Consider the following 25,570-nt stretch of genomic DNA (forward strand, 5'->3'; position numbering starts at 1 on the left):
AATGAATTTCTTAGGTCTACTTCTATATTAAATTAATTATACATTATATCTCAATTTATTTGTTTCGCCCTATAGCCTCAAGGGGCTTTTCTTTCGTATTAGGTTGGGGTAAACCCCATCTTTGTAAAGGTTAGGTACTCAAAATCCACAATAGAAAAAAGAGTAGGTACTTTAAATAAATAAATCCACTTAATTACTGAAATATTTAAAAGACCGGCTTTATTTTTATATTTGAAAAACAATTAAATAGTGGCTTCGCTCTCAGAGCTAAGTAGCTTCAGGAGAGAAACGCGTCAGAAAAATAGCTTAAACCATAGCAGGAGCTATTTAAAGCTTTCCTTAAATGAGAAGAACTATCATTATGTACAAAATATTTATATATGAATTTGCATATAATATATATATATATACATTTGTACGTATAAAGAAATAATTTAGGATATATCATTTTAATTAGCTACTCTATAATTAAAATAGTCCTGTAAAGTTCATTAATGCGTCCGTAATTATACTAATTCTTTTGGGTTCGAATAAACAATACATTCAATAATTATAAGATTTTAGCCTTTTACCCTTTGATGTATATATCTTTTTTTATGGTGGATATTTGTTACTGCTAAAAATCTTTATTTGCCATTGTTGTTATTTTTCAGGGTATAAAATGGCATCTCGCTCTGGTAAAATGGTGGAAGGTACGGACGGTACCGACCATTTGTTTAGAGAACGTGTCGCCTCACAGGATAGCAAGTTTATACACTTCATATAAATCAATTAAAATCTAAATTTTAGCATTAAAAATTGTTTAAATACATACTAATTTAGTTTTAATTAATATACTCCTAACAGGGAAGAAAAATTAGTATTTAAATTTAACTTGTACTCAAAGTTTTTATCCACGTTATCTTATTTGTTAGATTAAAATCTTTACTGTCTAAACTTTACAACTAATTACTTTAATTAACTTTTAAAGGGATATTTTTTATTCTTATCGTCATTAGGGTTGTATATCAAGTTATCATTCACTAAAGTGAAGGGTCACTCGCCCCCATTATCAATTTTAGTTTAAAAATATAAAAGTAAAATGTGGTATCCTTCCCCCCTTAACAGTTATAAACCTTTCCACATGGCCAAAGCTTACAAACCTGATATTGATTTTGCAATTGTCATAATACGATTTGATACATGATTTTTAGTATGGCTGAGAACTGGTGCTAATCCAGCGGATATTCATTGGTTTCAAAGTCATACTGGAAAAAAATCTTTGCTTCTATTTAGCTATAACTTTCTATCCTTACAGTACGCAGTGTCTGCTAAGAATAAATCTATGCTCAAGTTGTTTCTCTTTGCTCATTGGTAAGTCATTTATGGAGTCGTAGCTTTTTGTTTAATAATTTGTGCAATCATAATTTGCTAATTTTCGAGTTTGTTGGTCTAAAAGAAATTAATTTTCGTATAACAATTGGATAAAACGTCAATTAAGGGTACACCGTACATTCTTCCTATTATAAATTGAAAATTAGAAGTGTAGATAAGGAATAGCTTGTTTTTATAGCAAAATTTCATTTTTCAACTTTTTAATATTGCAGCTACTCTAGGTATAGATTATGTCTGTATGCAACTCCGACACAACCTAAAAGTGGACTATCCACAAACAAGAGCAAGTGATTCTAAGCACTTTCCAGCAGTGATACTTAATATCTTATTGTGAATATACTAGGCATATGTTTTATATAGTTATACCAAATAAAAAAAATAAGTTTTACCATGGTTTTCTATGAATAAAACTTGTTGAGCATTTTTTGATGAAATATCATCAAATGTCTTGTTGAGTTCAAAGGTTCAAATACTACAACACGTAAAAACATAATCAAATGCTGTAATTTACAAAAGTACACTAATAAAACTGTTTACAATATTACAAGTTACCATCCCTTTCTCTAAATTAACATTTTTCATTCGAAAAGTTTACTTTTGTGTCACAGCAGTTTGAATTCAACAAAATATTAGATGATATATTGTTAAAAAATGCCTACCATTTCAAAGTTTGTTTCATATAAAACCTTGGTGAAACTTGTTTTTTTGAATTGGTATGATGATATTAAACATAACCCTAGTATATTCACCAAAAAAAATATTTGGAAAAAACCTATGGAAGGTGCTTAGAATCACTTACTCTTGTTCGTGGATAGTCCCCTTTATTTGATTGATTAGGTATATTTTCTATAGTTTACCAGCTTCCTGTTTATTTTAAACTAGTGGTTTCGTCCCTAGCCTCTTGGGGCTTCAGCACAAGAAGTGATTGGAAGTACCACCCTCGATATTGTTGTTGTAATCTGCTGAGAATTTTTTGATACCTAGGTATTATTGTGACAACTCTTATATCACAGAATCTAAAAGTTTTTAACAATTTAAAAACGCCCGTTCCGTTTTAGCGGTTACAAAGATCTTTATCTTTATACAAACAGACATTGTTATGCTATATATATTAGATAACAGGTTACTGATAGGTTTTCAATCTAGCTATAGTTAACTTCCAATGTGGTGCTGCTTATGGACACAATTATCCTTGTTTTAGTCAATTTCTAAAGTTTGTTTTTATACCTACCTAGGTTAGTAGCTGGAGCTCAAATGTTACTTCTGTTGCCATTCCTTCCCTTCCCGCAATTTCCAACATCAGGAATTTTATTCAATAAAAGTAATGAAGTTCTTTCACACAATGTGTATATCGAGCACTGAACCCCTCCCCCCCCCCCCCCCAATACTCTAATTTCTTTAATGGATTGTAAATTAGGGGAATGTTAGGTTTTTTTTGTCTATGCATAATGCATATTTCCTGCATGAGGCTATAACCCTGTGGGGCATATACCTGCTGTGACTTATACATTCGCGACTACCACACCCCCCTTAATTTTCTATTGGTTTTAATATTAAAATGGGGGGGGGGGGGGTTATCAACAGTGACTTATTTTTAACTTTATAGATAGTCTTAGATCAGAAATAGAATACCATTCATTTTTGTTTCGTGTATTTAAAAATTAAATATCATATAAACGAATTTGTTTCACATATAATTAAAGTTACTGAATGGCAATTTCAAGTTGTCTTTCCATCTTCAACCTCAATGTTTTAAACTGACCGTACAATTCTTTATTGAAACTGAAAACTGGTTAGACCTGTACCTGGAGCACGCTTGGTTGGCATCTCTGCCCTTCACCATCATTGCCATGATGGCATGTAACAAGTCCAAAACAGGCAGAGTGTTCAAAATATTGAAATAAATGTATAAGAATAGATGTACATATAACCAAGACAATTACCTGATACCTTTTTAGTCTGCTAGAAAATTGTTTTGTGCTTTTTCAAAGCAACTTGGCTAGGTTGATTTTTAGACGCTATTAGCTGATATTTAAAGATCCAATTTAAAGTCGGCACAGGGTCTCCACCCCATGGTTAGACTTACGTATAGCTCGTACCCTCTCTTCTTTTATATTATTTTTCGACATAAAATAAAAAATTGTAATTGTTATTTATCGCATTGTATTATAGGTAATTAGACAGCTTTCCGCGGATATTAGAATTATATAAGTATTAGGTACAAAAAGGCCCAAACTTATCCTACTAATTTCATGGTTGTTATTTTAATATTCGTGGAAAATTGTTCATAATACAATGCCATACAAGAATTTTCAGTATGGCTGAGAACCGGGTCTGATCCAGCAGATATTGATCGGTTTCGAAGCCATACTGGATTGATATTCTTATTAAACGGAAGTGTCATATTTAATGATCTCTATAAATAGCTGCGATATTTAATATCATTAGATACACAATTTTGCCTCTGTGTTATTTTTGCAGGGTTGTATATTTTCAAACCTAGTTAATTTCGTAACGATTACAGAGATGCCTCGCTTTCTAAATTATAACTAATTACTTTAGGAATCACCATTCCAAGTTTGAAATCAATAGGTCAATTCAAAAATGCCTTATTTAATGATGATAATTATCCGTTATGGACGGACGTACGGACGGACCGACCAAATTATAAAAAAGCTTTACATTTGAAAATAGGGGGTGGGGTGAATATATACCCCTGGGCTCTTGTAACTCTTCTGTAATTCTATATTTGTCGTCTAATTAAAGTAAAAAGAGTATTCCAGTATAGCTTCGAAACCGATTGCTATCCGTTGGATTAGGACTGGTTCTCATCCATACTAAAAAATCATGTATAGTATCGTATTACAGAAATTTTCTACGATTATTAAGATAAAAATCTAAAAAGTAATTTTAGTTTTAGCCCCTTGAAGCTAAAATAACTTATAATATTAAAATTTTTCACATTGATCCGCAGAAAGCTGTCTATATTTTACGATGCAATGAATAACTATTTATACATTTATTTGTAATTTTACACCCTGATTATCTCTAAATTAGGACAAATGAATGTGTTTCGGTACGCTATCATCTTCCTCGGGGTTTTACCTTCTCTGGTGCTAATAGGTATGTACTTAACTTTATAAGTTTTCTGTTATAAATGCGTACACTTACTTCTATTATTAAAGATGCGCGCCTAGCTTTTAAGGGGTCCACCAAAAGGTTGTGGGGTTGTTTTTTTTTATTGAAAAAATGATCCTAGCTATTTTAGCCCTCTTTATTAGTGTAGATGATAATATGGTGTAAAATCCAAGTAATAAATCCATTTTCTTAGGCATGCAAAAACTGCTGCTTTGTCAGCGCATGACATTAATAGTAAGATTAGGTGGAATGCCTTGACCAAAAAAATGCAACTCATTATTTACCATGCACAGATGGGACTTCCAGACTTTGGTCATGCAATCAACGGGTTGGTTGTCTATTGGGTAACCCAACACCTATTGGGCGAATCGATTGGACGCTTTTTAAGACCCAGAGTTTATGTTTCAAATTGCGTAGAGAGGTCTAGAACCCGAAGCGACAACAAGGCCCCTCATTATAATCTTTTCCACTATACTAGGTATGGTCGCCCCTAACTATATCTAAATTATATTGGGTTTCATTATCTTAGCGATTAGTGAGATGTTTTCATTTTTTTTATTCTGTTGTTATACTTGTTTGTTTTCCTATTAACCCATCTGTATTTAATCAACCTTTTACCCTAGACAAATCGTTATATTATTACTTGGATGTTGCACCAGATTCTAATGTACTCTGATAAAGTATTCTCTCAGCTGGCTAAAATAACTCCCCCCTATCCACCCCTTTACCACATCACCTCCCCTTCTACTGGATTAATGAAATGACAAATAAATGAGTTCCATATTAGCAACCTATTTTGATGACAAATTTTAACCCTGTTAATATTGTAAAACTTGCTAAAAGTACCTTTTTAACACTAACACCATAAGAATTTAATAAAATTGCACATGGCCTAGCCACTCATACTTTAAAACTCTCTCTGGAAATAAAAACATGAAGATTAAACAATGATATTGAAAGAAGGTAAAAACTCCAAGAGTGTTTTTACTTTCTGAAATATAGATACACATAACTAAGTAATGATATTTTATTACAATAAACATAACTAAAACTTAGCCTGCCTGTTACTACACCAGGGCATAGAAACTTGATCTTTTTACAAACATTAACACAGATAACTTTGGCCTTCCTGACACTTCAGGTATATATTGAATCTTTGGTCTTCCTGGCACTTCAGGTATTAATAAAACTCCCCATCTAAAATATGTAGACACAATGAGACACAAACAAATATATCCACGTATTTTCTATATCCATTCTTAGGTATGCACGCCCCTGACTGTATCCAGTACCTGTCTGGTGGTTCTACCAAGGATTTATCTATGTGGCAAGGATACCCATCTGCTATCATCTCCTCAGGGACATAGAAAAAAATAAATGGACGTGCGAACTTTATGGTAACGATTACAGAGACGCAACGCTTCCTAAATTGTATCTATCTCTTATAAAAATCATCTTGCAAAATTTAAATGTCTAAATGAATAAAAAATCCAATTATGGACGGACTTACCAATTCTAATTATAGACAAGCTTCGGTTTTAATATACCTAGAGAATACCTACTAAATTATTATTAAGTTGCTACGCTTTCTAAATACTACCCAACTTTTACAGGAATCAACATGCCAAGTTTTGTTTAGACAAAAAGTAGCATATTAAAATTAGACTTTTAATTATTGCTCGTTGGAAAAGCTTTGCATATAAGACCATTTGATATGTTTGCCCTCCAAATAAAAAAGCTTGGAGTAGTAAGTTTTTTTATTGTCTGAAGCTTAAAATTTTGAAGTCTACGAACGAATGGGTTTTCTAGTTTTGGGAAGCTTCTTATAGGTCCCAGACTGGTTTTAGAATATTTAATCTTATATACTATTTAAGTTTTGGGCTATTTTTTCATCTTTTTCAATCAATGCTTGGCACGCAGCCACTAGTGAGCCAATTATAGCTGTTGACAAGATTCTAAATTCATATTCAACATAACTACCATTCATGGTTTTCAAGCTTCCCAAAAATTTTATTTATTCCCTTTTCATGAGAACTTGGAATTAAAACATTATTGATTTTTGATTAAGGTAACTTATTTTTTTATCTTTTACGTTTAGAGAACTAATAATATATGTTTTTCATCATGTAAAATGAATAGGGGATGTTTTTTTATGAATAGGGTTTTTAAGAGATAAGACAATTTATAATTATTTGACTTATTGCTCCAAATAGGATAAACAAAATTACCACTTCAGTTTTATTAATGAAAATAAATATCTTACTACTAATACTAAAGGGTAATTTTGTGTATTCTAATTGGGGTTGAATATCAAAATTTTATTGGTTCTTTTCTAGTGAATTATTATAAATTAAAGTATTTTCTAGCTAGGATAAAAAGGATTGATTTACAATTTACATATTAAAGTTTTATCTATGTGTATGTACAACAGGACTGAGTATTATCAACATTTTGATCCATGTTGGAGAATTGAAGGTAGCAGCAACTCTGCTAGAAGCTTGGGCTCCTAGACACAAGAAACGTACTTGAATCTTAGCCATTTCCATCAGAGTCAACTACAAAGCTCTAGATAAATGAATGAAAAAAAAATGATTATATTTCAGCTAACCTAGAGAAAGTTTTGGCGATTTCCCTCAAAATCTCTGTGGTATGCTGAAAATTTCTAGTAGCGAAGCTACTCTATAATTCACTTTGTCCGTCCGTCCGTCCGTCAGTCAGTCAGTCCGTCAGTCAGTCCGTCAGTCCGTAACGCTATGGGGGAAATGGGATTTACTCAGCTCCTATAAAAGATAGAATGCTGAAATTTTTTGACAACATTCCCATTATTAAGGAGCACAATTGACTATAAAACATCATTTGCGGTCGGACCGATTTTTAGCAGGTTTTAGGCTATTTTTATATTTTTCATATTTTTCTCCATATCTTCAATGTTTATGGTCCTATTTTCAAAATTTTTTCAGTTACAGATATCAAAATTAAATTTCCTGTCGTTTAAAGAAACAATCATAAAGGCCAGACTGCCTTTTTAGCAGGTTTTAGGCTATTTTTATTTTTTTAACATTTTTCTCCATATCTTCAGTGTATGGTCCGATTTTCAAATTTTTTTCAGTTATAGATATCAAAATTAAATTTCCCGTCTTTTAAAGAAGACAACCATGACGGCCAGACTGCCTTTACAGCAGGTTTTAGGCTGTTTTTTGTTATATTTTTAACATTTTTCTCCATATCTTCAGTGTTTATAGTCCGATTTTCAAAATTTTTTCAGTTGTAGATATCAAAATTAAATTTCCCGCCTTTAAAGGAAATAACCATGACGGCCAGACTGCCTTTTTGGCAGGTTTTAGGCTATTTATAAATATATTTAACACTTTTTTCCATATCTTCAGTGTATATGGTCCGATTTTCCAAATTTTTAAAGTTTTTAAGGATTAAAAAATTAAATTTTTTGTCGTTTTAAGAAAACAACCATGGCGGCCAGACTGCCTTTTATCAGGTTTTTGGCTATTTTTATATGTTTTACATATTTCCCAAGATCTTTGTTTATTTTGATCCAATTTTCAAACTTTTATGGGATATCAGTATCAAAATAATTTTTCCCATTGTTATGAGCATCTTTAAATATAATTTACTTTGACCATCGTCATCATACAAAATAAAACAAGGTTTCATATTTATTTTATCCAATAAATCTATTCTTGATTTTAGTAAAAACCTTTTAAATCTACCTGTACGCATTCCCATCTACGATTTTTTGTGCTTCGCTACTTATGGATGTTGTCATCCTTGTTTAAATGTAAATTGATTTAAAGGGGGGCGGGGTTCTTTTCCTTACCCATCCCCTGCGGGGCTAGTACTACCCAGTATCCATTATAAACTAACCTAACCTTACCTGACCTAATGTAGTAGTAATAAACAAACAAAAAAATACACCCCCTCATGCTTTTAATTTATTTCGAAAATAAGGGTGGTGGGGGTTTTGTACAACAAGGCACTTTGAGGGAAACGCCGAATTTTTTTCATGCCTACCAGTGATTTAGAACTCTCAAATTTAAAAGTCAAAAAGCCAACTCCGATACTTTTATTATTCATTTTTATTTTATTCAAGAATTGTTATAAGTTGTTATTTTTCATAAATTGAATGTAATTTGTTCCTATTATTGATTCTTAAAATTGTTTTTATTGCGCATTAGAATCAATTAAAATTGGTAGGTAAATATTTTTATTACAAAACTCACTCTTAAAAAAATAAATTTTTTATTCAATTTTCTTTTTTACCTCAATTTTTTACTAAAAACTTTTATATTTATTTTTATATGATAATTTATTTTTTTTCTTCAGAATAATTTAACGAGATAGAAAAATGTTTTTGTAAATAGAATGTCAAACAGTTAAAATCTAGAATAAAAATTAATTAATAAAAATGAGAATAAAAAAGGCGAACGCTGTTCTCGGAACCTTATTGATAACAGGAACATTATCCACAAAGTTTATTTTGTACCTCCCCCCAAGAAAAGGCAATGAATATATAAGTTTACATGAATAATCCAGACAACTACTGGCCCATGTGATGAAGACCCTTTTCGTCTGTCTTAAAATTGATTTCTTTTTTTTTTGTAGGCACTCGGTTGTGTTTATATTTCGAACGCTATTAGCTGATTTCAAAGCCCTGCTACATATATATATCGTGTCCCCTCTATTCTTTTACTTTAATGAAATGACAATGGACGATAAATTGTACAGTACAAATATGGAAAGGAAGTGCGAGGGGGGGGGGGGGGTCATAGAAGTCCCAGGGCGAGGGGAACGTTTTGTCCCCCCCCCCCCGACTATAAAACCACTTATTTTACCCCCATCAAAATCTTAAAAATACATTAGATTGCCCCCCTCAAACTTTAAAACCCCTTATTTTACCCCTTAAAAAAAATTAAAGCTTAGACGTCCGGGGTGAAAGGGGTGCTGTGTTTCAAATTTATTGGATATTGGAATGACGTCAATACGTCAGGCTGTGTTGTTTTGTTATATTTAATTGGAGAGGAGGACAGGGGATCTCTTTATGGTAACCCACAAGCTCAACAGGTAGATAGATAGATAAGTAACAGGATGTCTGTTAGATAGATAGAAAAAGTAACAGGATGTCTTGTGTTTTGTTATATTTAATTGGAGAGGAGGACAGGGGATATTTTTATGGTAAACAACATACTTAACAGGTAGATAGATAGATAGAAAAGTAACAGGATGTGTGTTTGTTTATATCCAATGATCTTGCTAACAGCAGAACTGATATGGTTCTCCTTTACAATGTAGCTTTTCAAAGGTCCAGGGAAGGTTTAAAACTATTTCGGGTGAGAGTACATCTTCTTTCCCAAGAGAAATCACTCCTAGAAAAAAATACCCCCCCCCCCCCCCTATTCTTCATAAAACCCAAATTAAATGAGGGTGGTCGACTCCCCCACCCCCTCTCTTATCAAGTGCCCCCTAGAGGCCTCTAGGGGCGTTGCCACAAGAAAAAGAGATTGATATACATTATTATGATTAATAGATAGATTGTTAAATAAAAAAAGATTGATAAAAACTAGCTTGATAGATGGATCGAAAATGATAAGTTTAGAAATTCATTGCATAAAAAGTGTGTTTTCTTGTTCAGGAGGAACTAAAGCATCTGGAAGCGAAGCTCATTAACCTTCAAAATGACGTACAGCTGAACGCCAATATTGTCCACGACCTCAAAGCTGCCGTGAAAGGAATTATTGGCAGCCAAGAAAATGTAGCAGCTGTCATCTCAGGAATATTTTTTCTCTTACTTATTATAATGAACGGCGAGCTGTGGATTTATTTTAAACTTATTTTTATATTAAAGTAACAGGATGTTTGTATGTCTGTCTGTCTGTGTAGTTTTGTATAGTAGCCCAAACTACCTCCAGATGCTCTAAGATTTTTAGGAGCCTAGCCGCTTGTGGTATATAATAAGGCATGGGTTTTTTAGCTCAAAATTTTACGTAAGTTCCATTTTTAGACTTTGATTATGAATATTACTTATGTCATCTCCATTGATATTTGTCGAAAATATTAGGAAAATTTAATGAATAAAAATTATACTCATATTTATAGGTATAAAATTTTCAAAATAAAATAATTAAATTAATTTGCTTAGAATCATTCATAATCATCGAGATTTTAGGAAAGATACCTACTAATTTATGTTAGTAGCGAAGCTACTCTATAATTCACTTTGTCTGTAACGCTATGGGAAAAATTTTATATTCTCAGCTGCTCTTTAAGAAAGACGTTTTTTTTGTGAGGATTCATTATACAAAGAGCATGTCCATCGGTCTTTCAATCATAGTACAAAATATAAATATAAAAATATTTGAGAAAGGTTTCGTGATTTTTGATTTTAAGAAATCATTAGGTAAACGCTCTTTGAATCTCATTGTCCGTATTACAATCCATATCATCCTTGTTGATTGAGGGTTAAGCCAGATATCCGGTCAGATACCAGATATTGAAACTATCCAGCCAGATATCCGACACTATAATTTTTTTATAAATATTATACACCAAAAATCACTGTTAACAAACAGTCACAAGCATTATTTCTTATAATTGGTACTATATAGCAATAAGTAAGTAACATTTCATTAATATTACAGATTACCAGACTTTTTTTTATATAACAAACAGCATTTTATGAAGAATTTTTTTTGTTACTTCATTAAATCGGCCGTATATCCGGCACCCGGCCAAATATGTATCCGGCACAAACCCAACCTAGTTGATTGTTAAAATATTTGAAGAGAAAAAAAAACTGTAAAACTAGATCCTCGAGAAGGTGGGGAGGTAAAGTCAATGGCAACGAATAAAAGTCTGGCCAACGTGAATTTTAATGATGGCCTGTTTGCCAGAACCAGTCCAGCTCCATGTGATATCCAGATGGACAAGGTAAACTAATGATTCCTGTAACAGTTAGGTAGTATTTTAACCTAAACTTTAATAACACTGAGTATGTATTCTTTATACCTATTTATCATGGAGGGAGGAGACATTGGGCTGTTTGATTCGACACCCCTATTTCATTCTAGTTTCTTACAAAAAAAAAGAGAAAGTATAACAAATTGGTAAGGGGGGGGGTTTTTAATGCAACCATCTCGTAATCAATGTATAAATGGCACTTAGAATTCGAATTTTGATCTGAAATTTTGCATGAGTAATCCTTGGTAGGTCTATTTTCCCTAAATCGAACAAAAAGTTGGAAAAGTAGCGGCTAACGGCTGGCGGCTCATCCGTATAGCCATTTGTTGGGTATTTTCAAGCGAAATCCATCACGAAACCTCTCTCCACATAATGCTCTTTTCCGATCCAAAACGTTTTCAAACAGTTCTAGCCGGTAGTTGCTGGTATTAGAAATCGTAAAAAATGTTTTTTGTATCATTTCACATGATTTAAAGCAAAAATATGTTTCAAAAAGTTGATTTCTACGTAATTTATGACAGATTTGCCCTAAAAATAGCCAAAAAACGGCTAAACGGCTGAGTCGTTAGCCGTTACTTTTTAAACTTTTTTTTCGATTTAGGGAAAATAGACCTACCAAGGAATTCGAATTTTAAGTGCCATTTATACATTGATTACGAGATGGTTGCATTAAACCCCCCCCCCCCCTTTTTTTCTAGGGGTAATAATTATCACTAATTTCACTTGGGTTGTAGGTGGTACTCTCCCACAAAATAGTTAAAACCCTTCTTAGGGTTTATGAGAAGCTACACTGTAAAGGAGAACCATATTTGGATACAGCAATACTTTGGTACAGACAGACACACACACAAACAGATCCTGTTACTTTTATATAAGGATTTGTAAGTAAAATATTATCCAGAGAAAATATTTGTCCTTGTATTTCATAACTGATTTAATTTATCGGTATTTGTCTGATATCTTTGGGATAAGACAATGGACATATAATTGATGGGATCTTGGACAAAGTAGCTTCGGACAAAGTAGCTTCGGACAAAGTAGCTTCGGACAAAGCAGCTTCAGGACAAAGTAGCTTCCGGACAAAGTAGCTTCAGGACATTTACTTAAGAAAAGTAGCTTCTAATATTAATAAAGGTTATGGCCGCAGCGCTCGGCCCCCTGGCCTGCCTAGCCGCGGGCGCTCGGCTCCCTAGCCTATAACCTAACCTAACCTATGTTAGCCTCAGAACATTTATTTAAGAAAAATATCATTAACTGATAATACATAGGTGGTTTAGAATTTCGTGGATTTTGCAAAAAGTGGTTGATAGATTTTTACAATTTTTAATATTGTTTTTATAAGTTTTAATAATGTTTTTACAATTTTTTGGTTAGGTTAGGTTAGATTATAGGCTAGGGAGCCGAGCGCCCGCGGCTAGGCAGGCCAGGGGGCCGAGCGCTGCGGCCATGACCTTTATTAACAGTGGAGGCTACTTTTCTTAGGAAGCTACTTTGTCCGGAAGCTACTTTGTCCTGAAGCTACTTTGTCCGGAAGCTACTTTGTCCTGAAGCTACTTTGTCCGAAGCTACTTTGTCCGAAGCTACTTTGTCCAAGATCCATTGATGTACTGTACATACCCAATGATGATGAGCAAAGTTACCGCTTTAACTTAAAGTTTATTTTTTGTTGACTAGTTTGTCACTGCTAGTTTGAAGCACTAAACATGATTTACTAAAAGTAGGCCAGTATATATAAGAAAGTGTTTATAAAACTTTGGGTACCAATGTATTTTTCTTAGTCCAATGTCCCCTCCATCCCTGGCAATTTGGGGAGAGAGGGGATAATGGACTGCAAATTACACTGATACCCATAGTTTTATAGCATTGTCATCTTTTTTGTTTGCTCAAAAACTTTGGACAGTTCAGAACATTCCTTATTTTTACAATATAAATTGGGAAAAGTAATTTATTTCTGTTGAAAATAAACATCCCTGCAAATAATTTGAGTCTACAGAAGGTGTGCTTTTGTCTTATAATCATTGGTGATGTACATCAATTTATCGTCCATTGTCTTTTCTATTAAGATCTCTGGCAATTATCGTTGTTTTGTAGGTGTATGATAAGTTAGACTTTGGCAACCCTGATGGAGGTGTTTGGAAACAAGGCTGGGACATCAAGTATAACCCTAATCAATGGAATTTAAACAAGAAGCTAAAGGTAGGATGCGAACCCGCGACTGTAGGTTTGTTTGAATTTTGTTAGATTATATAAGCTGTCTGTCTGTCTGTTATGCTCCATTTTTTTCTTTTATTTCCTTAGCAGTTCATCTTACTTTTATATATTTACTAATCTACTAGCGGCTACCCCTTTAGATGCCTCTAAGGGCCATTGAGGGGGAAGGGGGGGGGGTAGGTAAGTTGACCCACCCCTCCAATTTCAATTACAGTTTTAAAAAGAAAAAGTAAAAATTAATTAAGAAGGGGACAGGGGGGGGGGGCGAGATTAATCTTTGGAGGGTGAGGGTAACCTCCGCCCAAAAAGTTATAAACCTTCCCAGGACCCATTAGAAGTTACATTATTGAGGAGAACCATAACTTTTCAACGGTTAGAAATATCCTTTGGTAAAAACAAACACACAGCTTGCTACTTATTGATGTTGTCATCCTTGGAAATGTAAAAATATGATTGTTAAAAACCCTCAAGTATTTTTAATAGTCTGGAACAAGTAGAATTTTGAAATTTCTTTGAGATTTTTCCAATAAAATAAATATCTTTTATGTGTTACTTTTCTAAAAATTGACGTGCAAATACTTTTTCTTTCTAACTTTTACAATTTTATAAGCGAATCTTTTCTGTAATGAGCGTCAGTCCGTCCGTCTTATCGTTATTTTAGAATTGTCCTTGATTGATTTTAAACGTTGCATGATGATTCTTATAACAATTGGGTATGATTTAGAAAGCCCAGCAACTCTATACCAGGAAGTCCGTACATCCATTTTAAAAAACCTGATTTTTACAACAAATCTATGTACAATTTTATTTAGACTTACAAAATAATGTTCTACATTTCAAGTTCTGGCACTCTTCAAGTGTTATTGTTCATTTTTCCTTCCTTAAGATTTTAGAGCTTTAGTTTAACACCCCGCAAGGTTAGGGTACCCGGTTGTTGTCAGGTATAGGATAGCCCCCCCCCCCCCATAACATATTTTCAATTTTTAAAAAATATTGGGGATTGGTTTTCAGTGGTCAACATGCACTTTGTGTGAAAGGACCAGTGAATGCACGAATTTATTTTTCTTTTGAGAGATTTAGTTATCAAAACAGTTTAGATTTATAGTTTATCTAAATGGTCAACAGAAAATAAACTAGCCTCAACCCTACTGAGACTACTATTTTAAAAAAAGCCTATAACTATCACAGGACCTATGTGAAGCTTGCATCAAGTGGAGAACTCAATTAAAAGTTATTAAGTTATAAAAAAAACTTTCTACTTCCTACTCAGTTTACTATCTGTTACGGACGGACGTTCGGAGGGGTCGACCATAGATATAGAAAAGCATCCCTTTTAAAATTGATATTTGTTAATAACTACATTGTATATTGTTCTGTCAGCTACTTGCTGCGTATGCTAGTTTAAGAATATTTATACGCATAGAATTTATAAGGGATAATTTTATTTTGTTTTATGCATATTTCTCAACTTATGAGGAGTAGCGAAGCCACTCTATAACTCTAAATGTTTATCTGTCAAAATTGTATGAAGTTTGTATGTCTCCCTGTGTGAAATTTTGCGTAATTGGATATTTATCTGCTAAAGTAGAAGAATGTGTGTGTTTTTTTTTTTCTTTTTTATTACCATTTTCTTTTTAATTGCTTGTAGGTTTTAGAATAGAGTTATATATCGTATCGTATTATAGACTGCTTTCCGTGGATATTAAAGAGAAAAAATATGACAAAACTGGTATTAGTTTAATTTTATGATTTTTTATCTTAATATTCGTGGAAAATTGTCTACAATACGATGCTGTACATGATTTTTTAGTATGGTTTATATTGATAGATTTTGAAGCTATACTGCAAATATTTTATAGACGTTTAAGGGTTTGTTATGTCTTTACAAGAAAGAATAGTAGGTATAGTAATCTTTTATTTTATTTTACAAATCATCCGTTTTAATGAAATATAATCTTGTAATAATCTTCCACCAGATTATCATATACTCTAATAAAGTGGAACTTGTAGCAGGCTAAAAGAACCTTATTCCCGCCCCTGCTATTGGATGAACAAAATGAACAATAAATGACAGGGGAAATAGAAACTAAATTGATGACAATTTTTCCTCTGTCATAATATAATAAAATGCATCCATCAATCTTATGTATACAGTTGACTAATCTTATTCAAAATCCCAAAAAAATGCTAACTTGTTATAGCTGCTCTACTCATTTTAGACATAGCCGTCCTTGTTCTATTTTTTATATTCCTGTCATTATGAATAACAAGGATGACATCATTAAGTAGAAAAGCACATGGAGAGAAAGAGGGACAAAGTTATTTAAAGAGCAGATTTTCAGTTGTCATAAATAACAATACCTTTCACACATGTTCTGTACATTGATATAAGTTTTAATATTTATATTTTTGTAGCATAGCTGATAACTGATAGACTGACGGTCCAAGTGAATTATATACTACATGCTCATTGCTACAGAGAATCTTTATTTAAAAAATTCAGCCGTCTCTCTTGAAAAGCATTTGAATTACATTTCCCCCATATCGTTACGGACAGATAAAATGAATTAAAGAGAAGCTTTATAACTAAAAGGAAAAATATTTCCTGCATTTCTATCCCATTCCAATTATATACATAAAAAATGCGTTCTATATATTGTGGATTATTATATACAATGAGTTTTAGATTTATTGTATATTGCACAAGGAGCTAATGTCCAAAAGTTGCGTAGCTAGACTATTTTTAAAACAAAGATCATTATGGTCCTTATATAAAAGTGAAATGATGTCTGGTACCAAAGGATCTTAATAACCACTGAACTGATATGGTTCTCCTTTTTAGAATGTTACTTCTAATGGTCCTGGAAAGGTTTATAACTTTTTGGAGGGTGTTATACTGTAAAGTACTGGCTGCAGTACCGCCATTTTGTAGAATTTTATTTCCTATTATTACAACAAGGATGACAACATCCATAAAAGCGAAGCACTGAAACGGTAGGACAAACGGACATTAACGCTTGTATAGTGTCTGAACTGAATAATCAGAATATAAAAGTAGAAGAGTCAAAGCAAAATTGTAAGTAAATTTGTTGAAAAACTGCTTGATATAGGATAATGTTTATGGACATACTTACATTTTTAGGACTTGATCATAGAATTGCTTCGCTTATAATATTGTTCTTTGTTGTCCCAGGAATCAATTTACCAAAAATCAGACCAAACGGATAAATAGTTCACATAAAAATTTGTTGTTTAAAAAGTAGAAAAATCAACATGTTTAAAATGGACGTACGGACATTCTTGCAATGATTATAGAGTTGCTACGCTTTCTAAATCGTACCTAACTACTACAGGAATCAACATGCAAAGTTTGAAATCGATAGGACAATTCTAACATGCCTAAATTAACGAATAAAAGCTATCTATCTCGGACGGACGGACGTACGGACCGACCCTAATTATAGAAAAGCTTCGCTTTTAAAAATAGACCTTTCAAAATCAAATACCTTTTGATAGACCTTTTAATTACACTTGACACTTACAATATTTCATCATGCCACTACTCTACAAAAAAGTAGAAGTTGTGGTATTATTGGGTTACCCTGTATCTTTGTAATGTTACTTGATGCTAAATGGCAGGTGCTGCAGTATTCAATAATAAACATGGAATACGTGGATATAGAGAAAGATTCTCGGATACGCTGATAAATGTTCTTCCAAGGGATCTTGGACAAAGTAGCTTCGGACAAAGTAGCTTCGGACAAAGTAGCTTCAGTACAAAGTAGCTTCCGGACAAAGTAGCTTCAGGACAAAGTAGCTTCCGGACAAAGTAGCTTCAGGACATTTACTTATAAAAAGTAGCTTCTAATAGTAATAAAGGTTATGGCCGCAGCGCTTGGCCCCCTGGCCTGCCTAGCCGCGGGCGCTCGGTCCCCTTGCCTATAACCTAACCTATGTAAGAATGTTTAATGTACTTTAACTTCTAATTTTATTGAAAGCAAACAAAACTTTAACAATTTTAACAAAAAGTGGATCGTGGATTTTACTAAAAATGGTTCGGCGATTTTTTTATAATTTTTAATTCGTTTTAACATTTTTGAAAATTTTTACAATTTCTGTCCGCCTTTCTGTCTGTCTGTCTGTCATTTTGTCTGTCTTTTTGTCTGTCTTTATGTCTGTCTTTATGCCTTTCCTTATGTCTCTCTTTCTGTGTAGACATTTTCCTATTTTTCTAAGGAAGCTACTTTTCTTAGGTAAATGTCCTGAAGCTACTTTGTCCGGAAGCAACTTTGTCCTGAAGCTACTTTGTCCGAAGCTACTTTGTCCAAGATCCCTTCCAAGCTGGCCAATACGAAGGAACGGATTAACCTATAATTGAAGTTTATATTAGCAACCTAAATTGACTACAAAAACTTCCCTGTCACAATATTCACATATTCTATATCTATTTATTCTAATGAACTGTTGCTTTGTTGGAATTGTTTTGGAAAATGCTTTCCTTCTTTGCACAATAAACTTAATTCTATTTTACAACATGAACTGAGGAGCCAGCTCCGAGAGCCAGTCGGCTCCGAAAATTGAAATTCATAGTGTAGTATAAGTAAACTTTATAAGTAAATTACATTATGTTTTTAACATTATGTTTTTCAGTTTTTCGGAGCCGGCTCAGGGAAAAAAATTAAATATTTGACAAAATCTCCACTATGTTTTCAAGAAATAGACATTTTTTACATTTTTTACATTTTTTTGTAAAATAATAAATTTTTCTTAAAATACTCGAAAAATATACTGCTTAAAAATCGCTCAACCTATTATATTTGTTAATTAAAATCTTGTAAACGGCTTGAATGAATGTTACAAACATTTATTTATTGGGATTTATTTATTTTAATTAAGATCTATAAAACGGCAAATCTTATTGACTATTCTATAAATCAATCTCTCTGTATTTATGTGATAACAAAGATCTCATAAACAGTTAAATCACACAACTTTTAACCGCTGGACTGATCAATACAAAATTTTCAGAGAAGTTTAATGTAGGTCTCGGGTTGAGTTTAAGTTGCTGGAACGATTATTGCAAAGGGGGGGTGGATGGAGATTGTCAACTAAGATCTCGAAAACTGCTGGAACGATTATTGCAAAATTTTCAGGGGGGTTTTAAAGATCATAGGTTTTATGCTATTTTAATGGGGGATGCGACACTAGCTCTTTAATATATTTTAATCACACAACCTGTCCTATTTATCAATCTGTATGTATGTGTGTATGTAATAAGATCTTAGTAACGGCTGGACCAATTATAATAAAATTAATATGGTAAGTTTTAAGCTATTTGAAGGAGATAGATAGATAGATATATATATATATAGATATGAACATACTCATTGTGAGGGGGGGGGGGTGGAATGTTTAAATATTTTTTTCTACAAAAGCAAGGAAAAAATGGGTATATATGTCAGGGATGGAGGGGACATTGGACTATAAATTTCACTGGTACACAAAGCTTTCTAACTACTTTATCTTATTTGTAGACTAAAAAACTTTGGGTACCTTTATTTAAATTCTATTTGTTGGTTTCAAACTTTTCAACAATTGATGTAGAGATGGGGTAATTTAATTTATCCTCCAATATCTTATCCCTTAAGGTCCGAGAAATGTTTAAAACTTATTTATGACCCACTGTTTCCTTTCAACTATTATGTAATACATGATTTTTAAAAGCAAAGCTTTTTATGATTATGTTTGGTCCGTCCGTTTTTTCCGTTACTTTAGGCATGTTAGAATTTCATTTCATGGGGATTCCTGTAGGAGATAGGTACAATTTATAATCGTTATTAGAATGTTCGTACGTCCATTTTAAACAAGCTGATTTTAACTTTTTTAACAACAAATTTGTATGTGATATTATTTTCGATATATATTTATGTCCTTAAACATTATCCTGTATTTCAGCAGTTTTTAAAATTTTTTTCAATTCTAACACTCGTCTAATTGTCTTAGAGTTTCGCTTTTATGGATGTTGTCATCCTTGTTTTTAAAGAAAAAGAAATTTCAATTTTAGCCAACTGGTCGAGATACACGACACCTTTTTCCCGACCTTAAGTTTGAGCAAATAATTATAACAGATTATTTTCAACACGCATTTACATTTTTCTGGAAATATATATTTTTTGAATCAGAAATGGCTACATTAAAAAAAAAGTATATATGAAAAAGACAGCCAGATCGATACACAAATAGACAGATAAAGGACAGTTAAAGTTGGGTTGGAGGTAGGAGTTGAGGGGATTGGGTCAAGGTGATAATCGTTATTTTGGCTCGCTGCAGTTTCACTTTAATAGAGAAAATGAAATACTGATGTAATATTCAAGTAATAATATATCGCAGTTTCAATTTTAAACTTGTTAATACAAATAATATCAATATTCAATCTATAAATATTTTCCCTTTACCTAAAAATTATTCTAACAAGAATGACAACATCCATAAAAGCCAAGTTCTGAAACTGTAAGACAGATGAACATTAACTCTTGTATAGAGTCCCAGAACTTTATATACAAAATATGAATTTATAAGTTTTGACAAATTTGTACGTAAATTTGTTGCAAAACTTCTTAAATACAGAATTCTTTTTTAAGACATACTGACATTTTTAGGACTTAATTATATAGAGATGCCTCGCTCAAAATATTGTACCTTATTGTAAAAGGAATCAGTATTCCAAAAATCAGATCAATCGGATCATTTTATCACATATAAAATTGTTGTTAAAAAGTAAAAAAATCAACATGTTTAAAATGGACGTACGGACATTCTGGTAACGCTAATAGGGTTGCTATGCTTTCTAAATCCTACCTAAGTACTAGAGGAATCATCATGCAAAGTTTGCATTTGACAGGACAATTCTAAAATGCCTAAATTAACGAAAAAAGCTATCCGTTACGGACGGACGAAATAACGGACCCTAATTATAGAAAAGCTTCGCTTTTAAAAACTAAGACAATACTTAACAAGGATGACAACATCCATAAAAGCGAAGCTCTGAAACGGAAGGACAAACGAACATTAACACTTGTAGAGTGCCATAACTTAATAATCAGAATAAAAATGTATAATAAATATATAATTATTAACTCATCCAGAGTTAGGACACATCAGGTGTAAACTTCGCTGAGTTAGGGCCCCATGGAGGGGTTAGGCATATGGCAAAAACCCATCCCACCACATTTACAATTAATTTCTGATATATGGCAATGTGCTTTCATTTCTCGATATGCACTTTGTGGGAAAGTACCCTAAACTTCACTGCTGTCCTTGCTTTTTTATTAAACTTGCGGCTGCGCCCCTAGCATCTAGGGGCTCTATATTCGAAGGGATAAAGAAGGGCAGAAAAAAGCTTAAAACCATACCCAGACTTATTTATAAAAATAAAATAGCCTAAAACCATCTCAGGGCCTATACGAAGTTTCTCTCTAAAGGAGAACCATATCGGTTCAGTGGTTAGCGAGATTCTCGCTACAAACAAGAAAGCTTTACTTTATATTCTAGGAGGATATTTTTTTTATGCAAAGCATATCTATAATTTGTATATATAAATATCAGTCTGAGGGTGAATCACAAATTCCTATCTGACATTACAGATAGACTGCTTTAATTTTGATTGAAAATATTCTCGATACCGTTGAGCATCTAATATATGATTTACTTATTCCATCAGCCTGTAATACCCTGATAATTGAGTATCTACTCTTTGCCTTAATTAGTTGGCTAGTCTGTCTGTAACCCTCCAGATGACATCAATTTATGTAGGAGATATGTACCCTTTTCTTCTAATAAAAATAAAAGCCTAGCAGCTAGTCCTTAAAATAGAGTAACAGGATCTGTGTCTGTCTATACTAAATGCAAAATCAATGTGATTCTTCTTTACAATTAAACTTCTAATAGGTCCTATACAATTGAGCAATGACGTCCAAGGCGGGGGGGATGGGTTAAAGTTGTGTTACCTCCCCCCCCCCCCCATATAAAAATTACCCCTACCCATTAAGGAGGGGGTATTTACACCCTCCAAACAATGAATAATCCCTAACAAAAAATTCCGGCAAGCTTCGCGCGCTTAACTTCTTCCACTTTCAAGATTTTTTACTACCGCCCAAATTCAAAAGACTATATAGTTCCACCAGATTAAAACAGTTCTGAACCATGATAAAAAATAAAAATATATGTTATAGTTTGCAATGGCCCTTTCATTTAACAATGCACTGGGTATGTCTAAACAATGTCTATTCAAAGAAGTACCATTTTCCCAATTATTAACAAAAAAAAATTAAATTACTCCCCACCCCGACAGTTTATCACGGGGGTATTTACCCCCCGTCCCCTCCCATAAGATTTCAGGGGGGGTGTAATCCCCCCCCAAGCAAATTTTACCCCCGGGTAACATTTTTTTTGGGGGGTAAAACAACTTAAGGCGAGCGAAGCGCGCTTTTTACCCCCCCCCCCCCAAACACAAATTACCCTCCCCTTAAAAAATTTTATGATTAATGCCATCTACTTATAAATCATATTGTACGTCGGTCTATCACTAATGTCCTTTCTCATTTTCTCAGCTTTTACAAAGACAAACTTTGATGTTTGATGGTTTGTATGACCACTGAACAGCATTATTTACTAATTTTTTTTAAAGACTTATCTACTTAAGAGGTAAATCATAGGTTATATGCTATTTTAATGAGGGGGATGCGACACTAGATAACAATTTTTGTTCTAATCAGACAACCTGTCCTATTTATCAATTTATTGTTCTGTATGTATGTGTGTATGTATGTCAACTAAGATCTTATAAACGGCTGGACCGATAATAACAAAATTTTTAGGGAAGTTATACTGAGTTCCAGGGTAGGTTTTAAGCTATTTGGAGGAGGGATCAATACAAATTTCCAAGCGAATTTTACAAATTTCATTGTTAGGCTATTTAGGTTAAAGATAGATGGATAGATGGATAGATAGATAGATTATTAAAGATTTAAAAAAAAAAATTTTTCCTCATAAATTTAACAATTAATGCACTTTTATATAAATGTACTTTTCATAACATAATGCACTGTATTAAGATGATAATAATTCACATTTGTAATTTTGTGTTAAAAATGTTACAAAAAATGATAGGAATTTTTTTGTGCGACCTCCTTATTGATTTTAGATTGGGGTCAACAAAAATGTTTTAAAATTTTATCTTTTTTAAATTAAAAAGGAAATTTTTTTTCTATGCTCAACCCTTCCAGGGAACCCTAACTATGTAACCTTCGGCTACTTTATAAAAAAAAACAGTCTAATTGTCTTAAAAATGTAAAAAAGATTTTTTACGCCCCTTGTTTGTACGCATTTTTATAAATACCCAATATTAAGACCCACACTTTCACATTTTTAGGGAATTTTTACAGGCGTAACAAAGATATCTATAAGCTTTTGTGTCCCTTGCTGAATTATTACAAAATATTAAATAACGAGAAGTAAAAAGATCTCTGTAAATGTCTGTACCAAAGGATCTCGCTTACCTATAAACCGATATGGTTCGTTATTAAAGGGTTGCTTCTCATAGGTAATGGGAAGGTTCATAACTATTTTAGGGAGGGTTCAACTACTTTAGGGAATCGTCCACAGTATCTCCTATGGTAAGGGCCAAGTTGAGTTAAATGTTTGAACCAAAAACAATTTTTTGATAAAGAAACCAATGCATAAAGTTTTATAAATTAAAATATCTAATCAAAGTATTGAATAATTTTAATCATGTTTAGTTCTACTAATCTTCTTTATTTTTTTCTGGAAACTTCGTACCTTGTTTCAGTTAAGTGACAATTAAGTAGCATTTAGTATAAAAATTCTGTCTTTTATTTCAGAAATATTTTACCGCATTTTAACAAATTTGTATAACTTCTAGAGTTAATGTGATGGATATAAATATTACATAATAGCAATAGCAACTGCAAAATGTTTTCGTAGGGGCCAGAAGATAGCCTAAAACCACACCAAAACTTAAATCTAAAAATATATGAGCATTAAACCTTTCTGGGACTTAGGTGAATGTTCCCTGAAAAGGAGAACTCAATAGTTTTCGTAGTTATATTTAATTCTTAAGCTTCAGACAAAAAACTTACTTCTTTATTTAATAGAATAATATAATAAATGTGCAGGTAAAGAGTAGCATAGCTATAGGAAACACAATAATTTAGGAGGTGTAAGCTCGATGATAGTATAGACCATGGGGAAGGGATAGTCTTTAGTAGATTGTTATCCATTACATTTTCTTTTTAAAATTTACCCGCTACCAAAATTATGAATTAATTTGTTTGATATTGGGTGTGGGGGTGGTGGTGTAATTGATTTCCACATTCTTATCTCTAGTCCCTGGTATACATGCCATACAGGAACACAATATTGGCGGCAAAAGGTCCTTTTTAAGTAAAATTTGGATTTAGAATGTTTCCTTTCTACCAAGAATTTAAGAATAAGAATATGTTTGTCCACCGTGCATAACGGTAAACTCTTTTTGTTTCAGACATGTCATAATTTTACTGTCGCTTTCCAACTTTACATGATGAATCCTATGTATGATGAAACAGGGTACGATTTAGAGAGCGTATAAACTCTACAATTGTTACGTATGTTTCTTTAAATCATGTTTTTTTTAACTTTTTGACAACATTTTTTTATGTATTATAACTATTATATGTATATATCTGATATTTGGAATACTGATTCCTCGGAAAACAAAGTACAATATTATTAGCGCAGTATCTCTATAATAAAGTAAGTAGGTGTGTCATTAAACAGTGACATGTATGAAGTTTTACAACAAATTTACATACAATTTTGTTAAAACTTATACGTTTATATTCTGCTTATTCAGTTCTGACTCTCTACAACAGGTCCGTAGTCTTACTTTTTCAGAGCTTCGCTTTCATGGATGTTGTCATCCTTGTTAGTTTATATTGGATTGGTCAGGTTTATTTCAAAATATTTTAATTATGCCTTGTTAATATTAGATAGTAATTCAAAATGATGTAGAATTTTATATTGAAAATTAATATTTTTAGTTCACTTACATTTTCCTTAGTACATGAAAAAATATATTCCCGGCCATAAACTTTTTTTACATAGCATATAGGAGCAAAGCTACTCCATATTTTTTCTTTATACAGAAAGAAGTAAAAGTGTTGAACTATGACGTCAGAAAAAAAATAACAATTAACCAATGAGAGGCTGCTATATATTTTACCATTACAAATACTGGCTTTTCATTGGTTAATTGTTAATTTTTTCTGACATCATAGTTCGACACTTTTACTTCTTTCTTTATACAGATACTAAATTATATGGATATATTATGTACACGCATCATGTAAGATCTTGTAAATGTAAATCTAGTGCGTCAATTAGAATCTTTTGATAAGATAAGTATAGGTCGGATGAATTGGAAGGCTTTGATTAATCTTAAAAGCTCCATTTACATTTGAACACAATTTGTAAATGATTAATTTTATTATCTCTTATTTTAAAAAAATATTTCAACAGCCTTCATGATTGTCCTTGTTATTTTTTATAGATAACTTTCCGTTAAATATCCCACACAAATTTTGTCACTTTTTCTTAATTTAAAAAAGGCTTTTCAAAATGTTTGTTGCATTTCTATATTTGTGCAAATGACGAGATTATCAATTTATCTATGCAAAACATTGCTTTTAAAATTTCCCATTCTTTTATAATATACTAGCGGCTACGCATATGGAGGCCTTTAGGGGCAATTAAGGGGGGGGGGGGAGTTTAATTCCATAATCCAATCCCAAAGAGGCCTGTAGAAGCCCTGAAGATGAGTTTC

At 32.5% G+C, this 25,570-nt stretch overlaps 3 protein-coding genes across 4 annotated transcripts in view; all 3 read left to right on the forward strand.

Annotated features, from left to right (window-relative positions):
* Window positions 1–650: 650 nt before the first annotated feature.
* On the forward strand, window positions 651–8,843 carry LOC145329189 (protein jagunal-like). 2 transcript variants are annotated; one of them, XM_080173230.1, is made up of 8 exons: window positions 651–735; window positions 1,294–1,353; window positions 2,610–2,675; window positions 3,170–3,252; window positions 4,432–4,497; window positions 5,776–5,868; window positions 6,941–7,159; window positions 8,511–8,843. In XM_080173230.1, exons 1-7 carry the CDS (start codon window positions 662–664, stop codon window positions 7,039–7,041), a joined length of 543 nt encoding a protein of 180 aa, XP_080029356.1. In that variant the 5' UTR covers window positions 651–661; the 3' UTR covers window positions 7,042–7,159; window positions 8,511–8,843. The 2 variants fall into 2 exon arrangements, with proteins under 2 accessions (XP_080029356.1, XP_080029357.1); XM_080173231.1 differs by having other exon boundaries at window positions 8,542–8,843.
* Window positions 8,844–8,848: 5 nt separating this feature from the next.
* Window positions 8,849–10,372, forward strand: LOC145330391 (uncharacterized). Its single transcript, XM_080175030.1, has 3 exons — window positions 8,849–8,978; window positions 9,512–9,588; window positions 10,157–10,372. Exons 1-3 carry the CDS (start codon window positions 8,933–8,935, stop codon window positions 10,370–10,372), a joined length of 339 nt encoding a protein of 112 aa, XP_080031156.1. The 5' UTR covers window positions 8,849–8,932.
* Window positions 10,373–11,308: 936 nt separating this feature from the next.
* Window positions 11,309–25,570, forward strand: part of alpha-Man-IIa (alpha-mannosidase 2) — an 80,873-nt gene continuing 66,611 nt past the window's right edge. The window contains exons 1-2 of the mRNA XM_080175031.1: window positions 11,309–11,451; window positions 13,573–13,677. Of these exons, the coding sequence (XP_080031157.1) occupies window positions 11,359–11,451; window positions 13,573–13,677 (198 nt within the window). The 5' untranslated portion in view covers window positions 11,309–11,358. The remainder of the gene's footprint in view (window positions 11,452–13,572; window positions 13,678–25,570) is intronic.

This window comes from Acartia tonsa, chromosome 10 (assembly GCF_053477335.1).
Source record: "Acartia tonsa isolate MP-2025a chromosome 10, ASM5347733v1, whole genome shotgun sequence".
Classification (NCBI taxonomy): domain Eukaryota; kingdom Metazoa; phylum Arthropoda; class Copepoda; order Calanoida; family Acartiidae; genus Acartia; species Acartia tonsa.

Coding starts and splice junctions, on each gene's coding strand:
- LOC145329189 (XM_080173230.1), top strand. CDS start 662: ATGGCATCTCGCTCTGGTAAAATGGTGGAAGGTACGGACGGTACCGAC. Junction 2,676..3,169: donor TTCCCGCAATTTCCAACATC/AGGAATTTTATT, acceptor TGAAAACTGGTT/AGACCTGTACCTGGAGCACG. Junction 4,498..5,775: donor ACCTTCTCTGGTGCTAATAG/GTATGTACTTAA, acceptor ATCCATTCTTAG/GTATGCACGCCCCTGACTGT.
- LOC145330391 (XM_080175030.1), top strand. CDS start 8,933: ATGAGAATAAAAAAGGCGAACGCTGTTCTCGGAACCTTATTGATAA. Junction 8,979..9,511: donor TCTCGGAACCTTATTGATAA/CAGGAACATTAT, acceptor ACGTCAATACGT/CAGGCTGTGTTGTTTTGTTA. Junction 9,589..10,156: donor GTAACCCACAAGCTCAACAG/GTAGATAGATAG, acceptor TTTCTTGTTCAG/GAGGAACTAAAGCATCTGGA.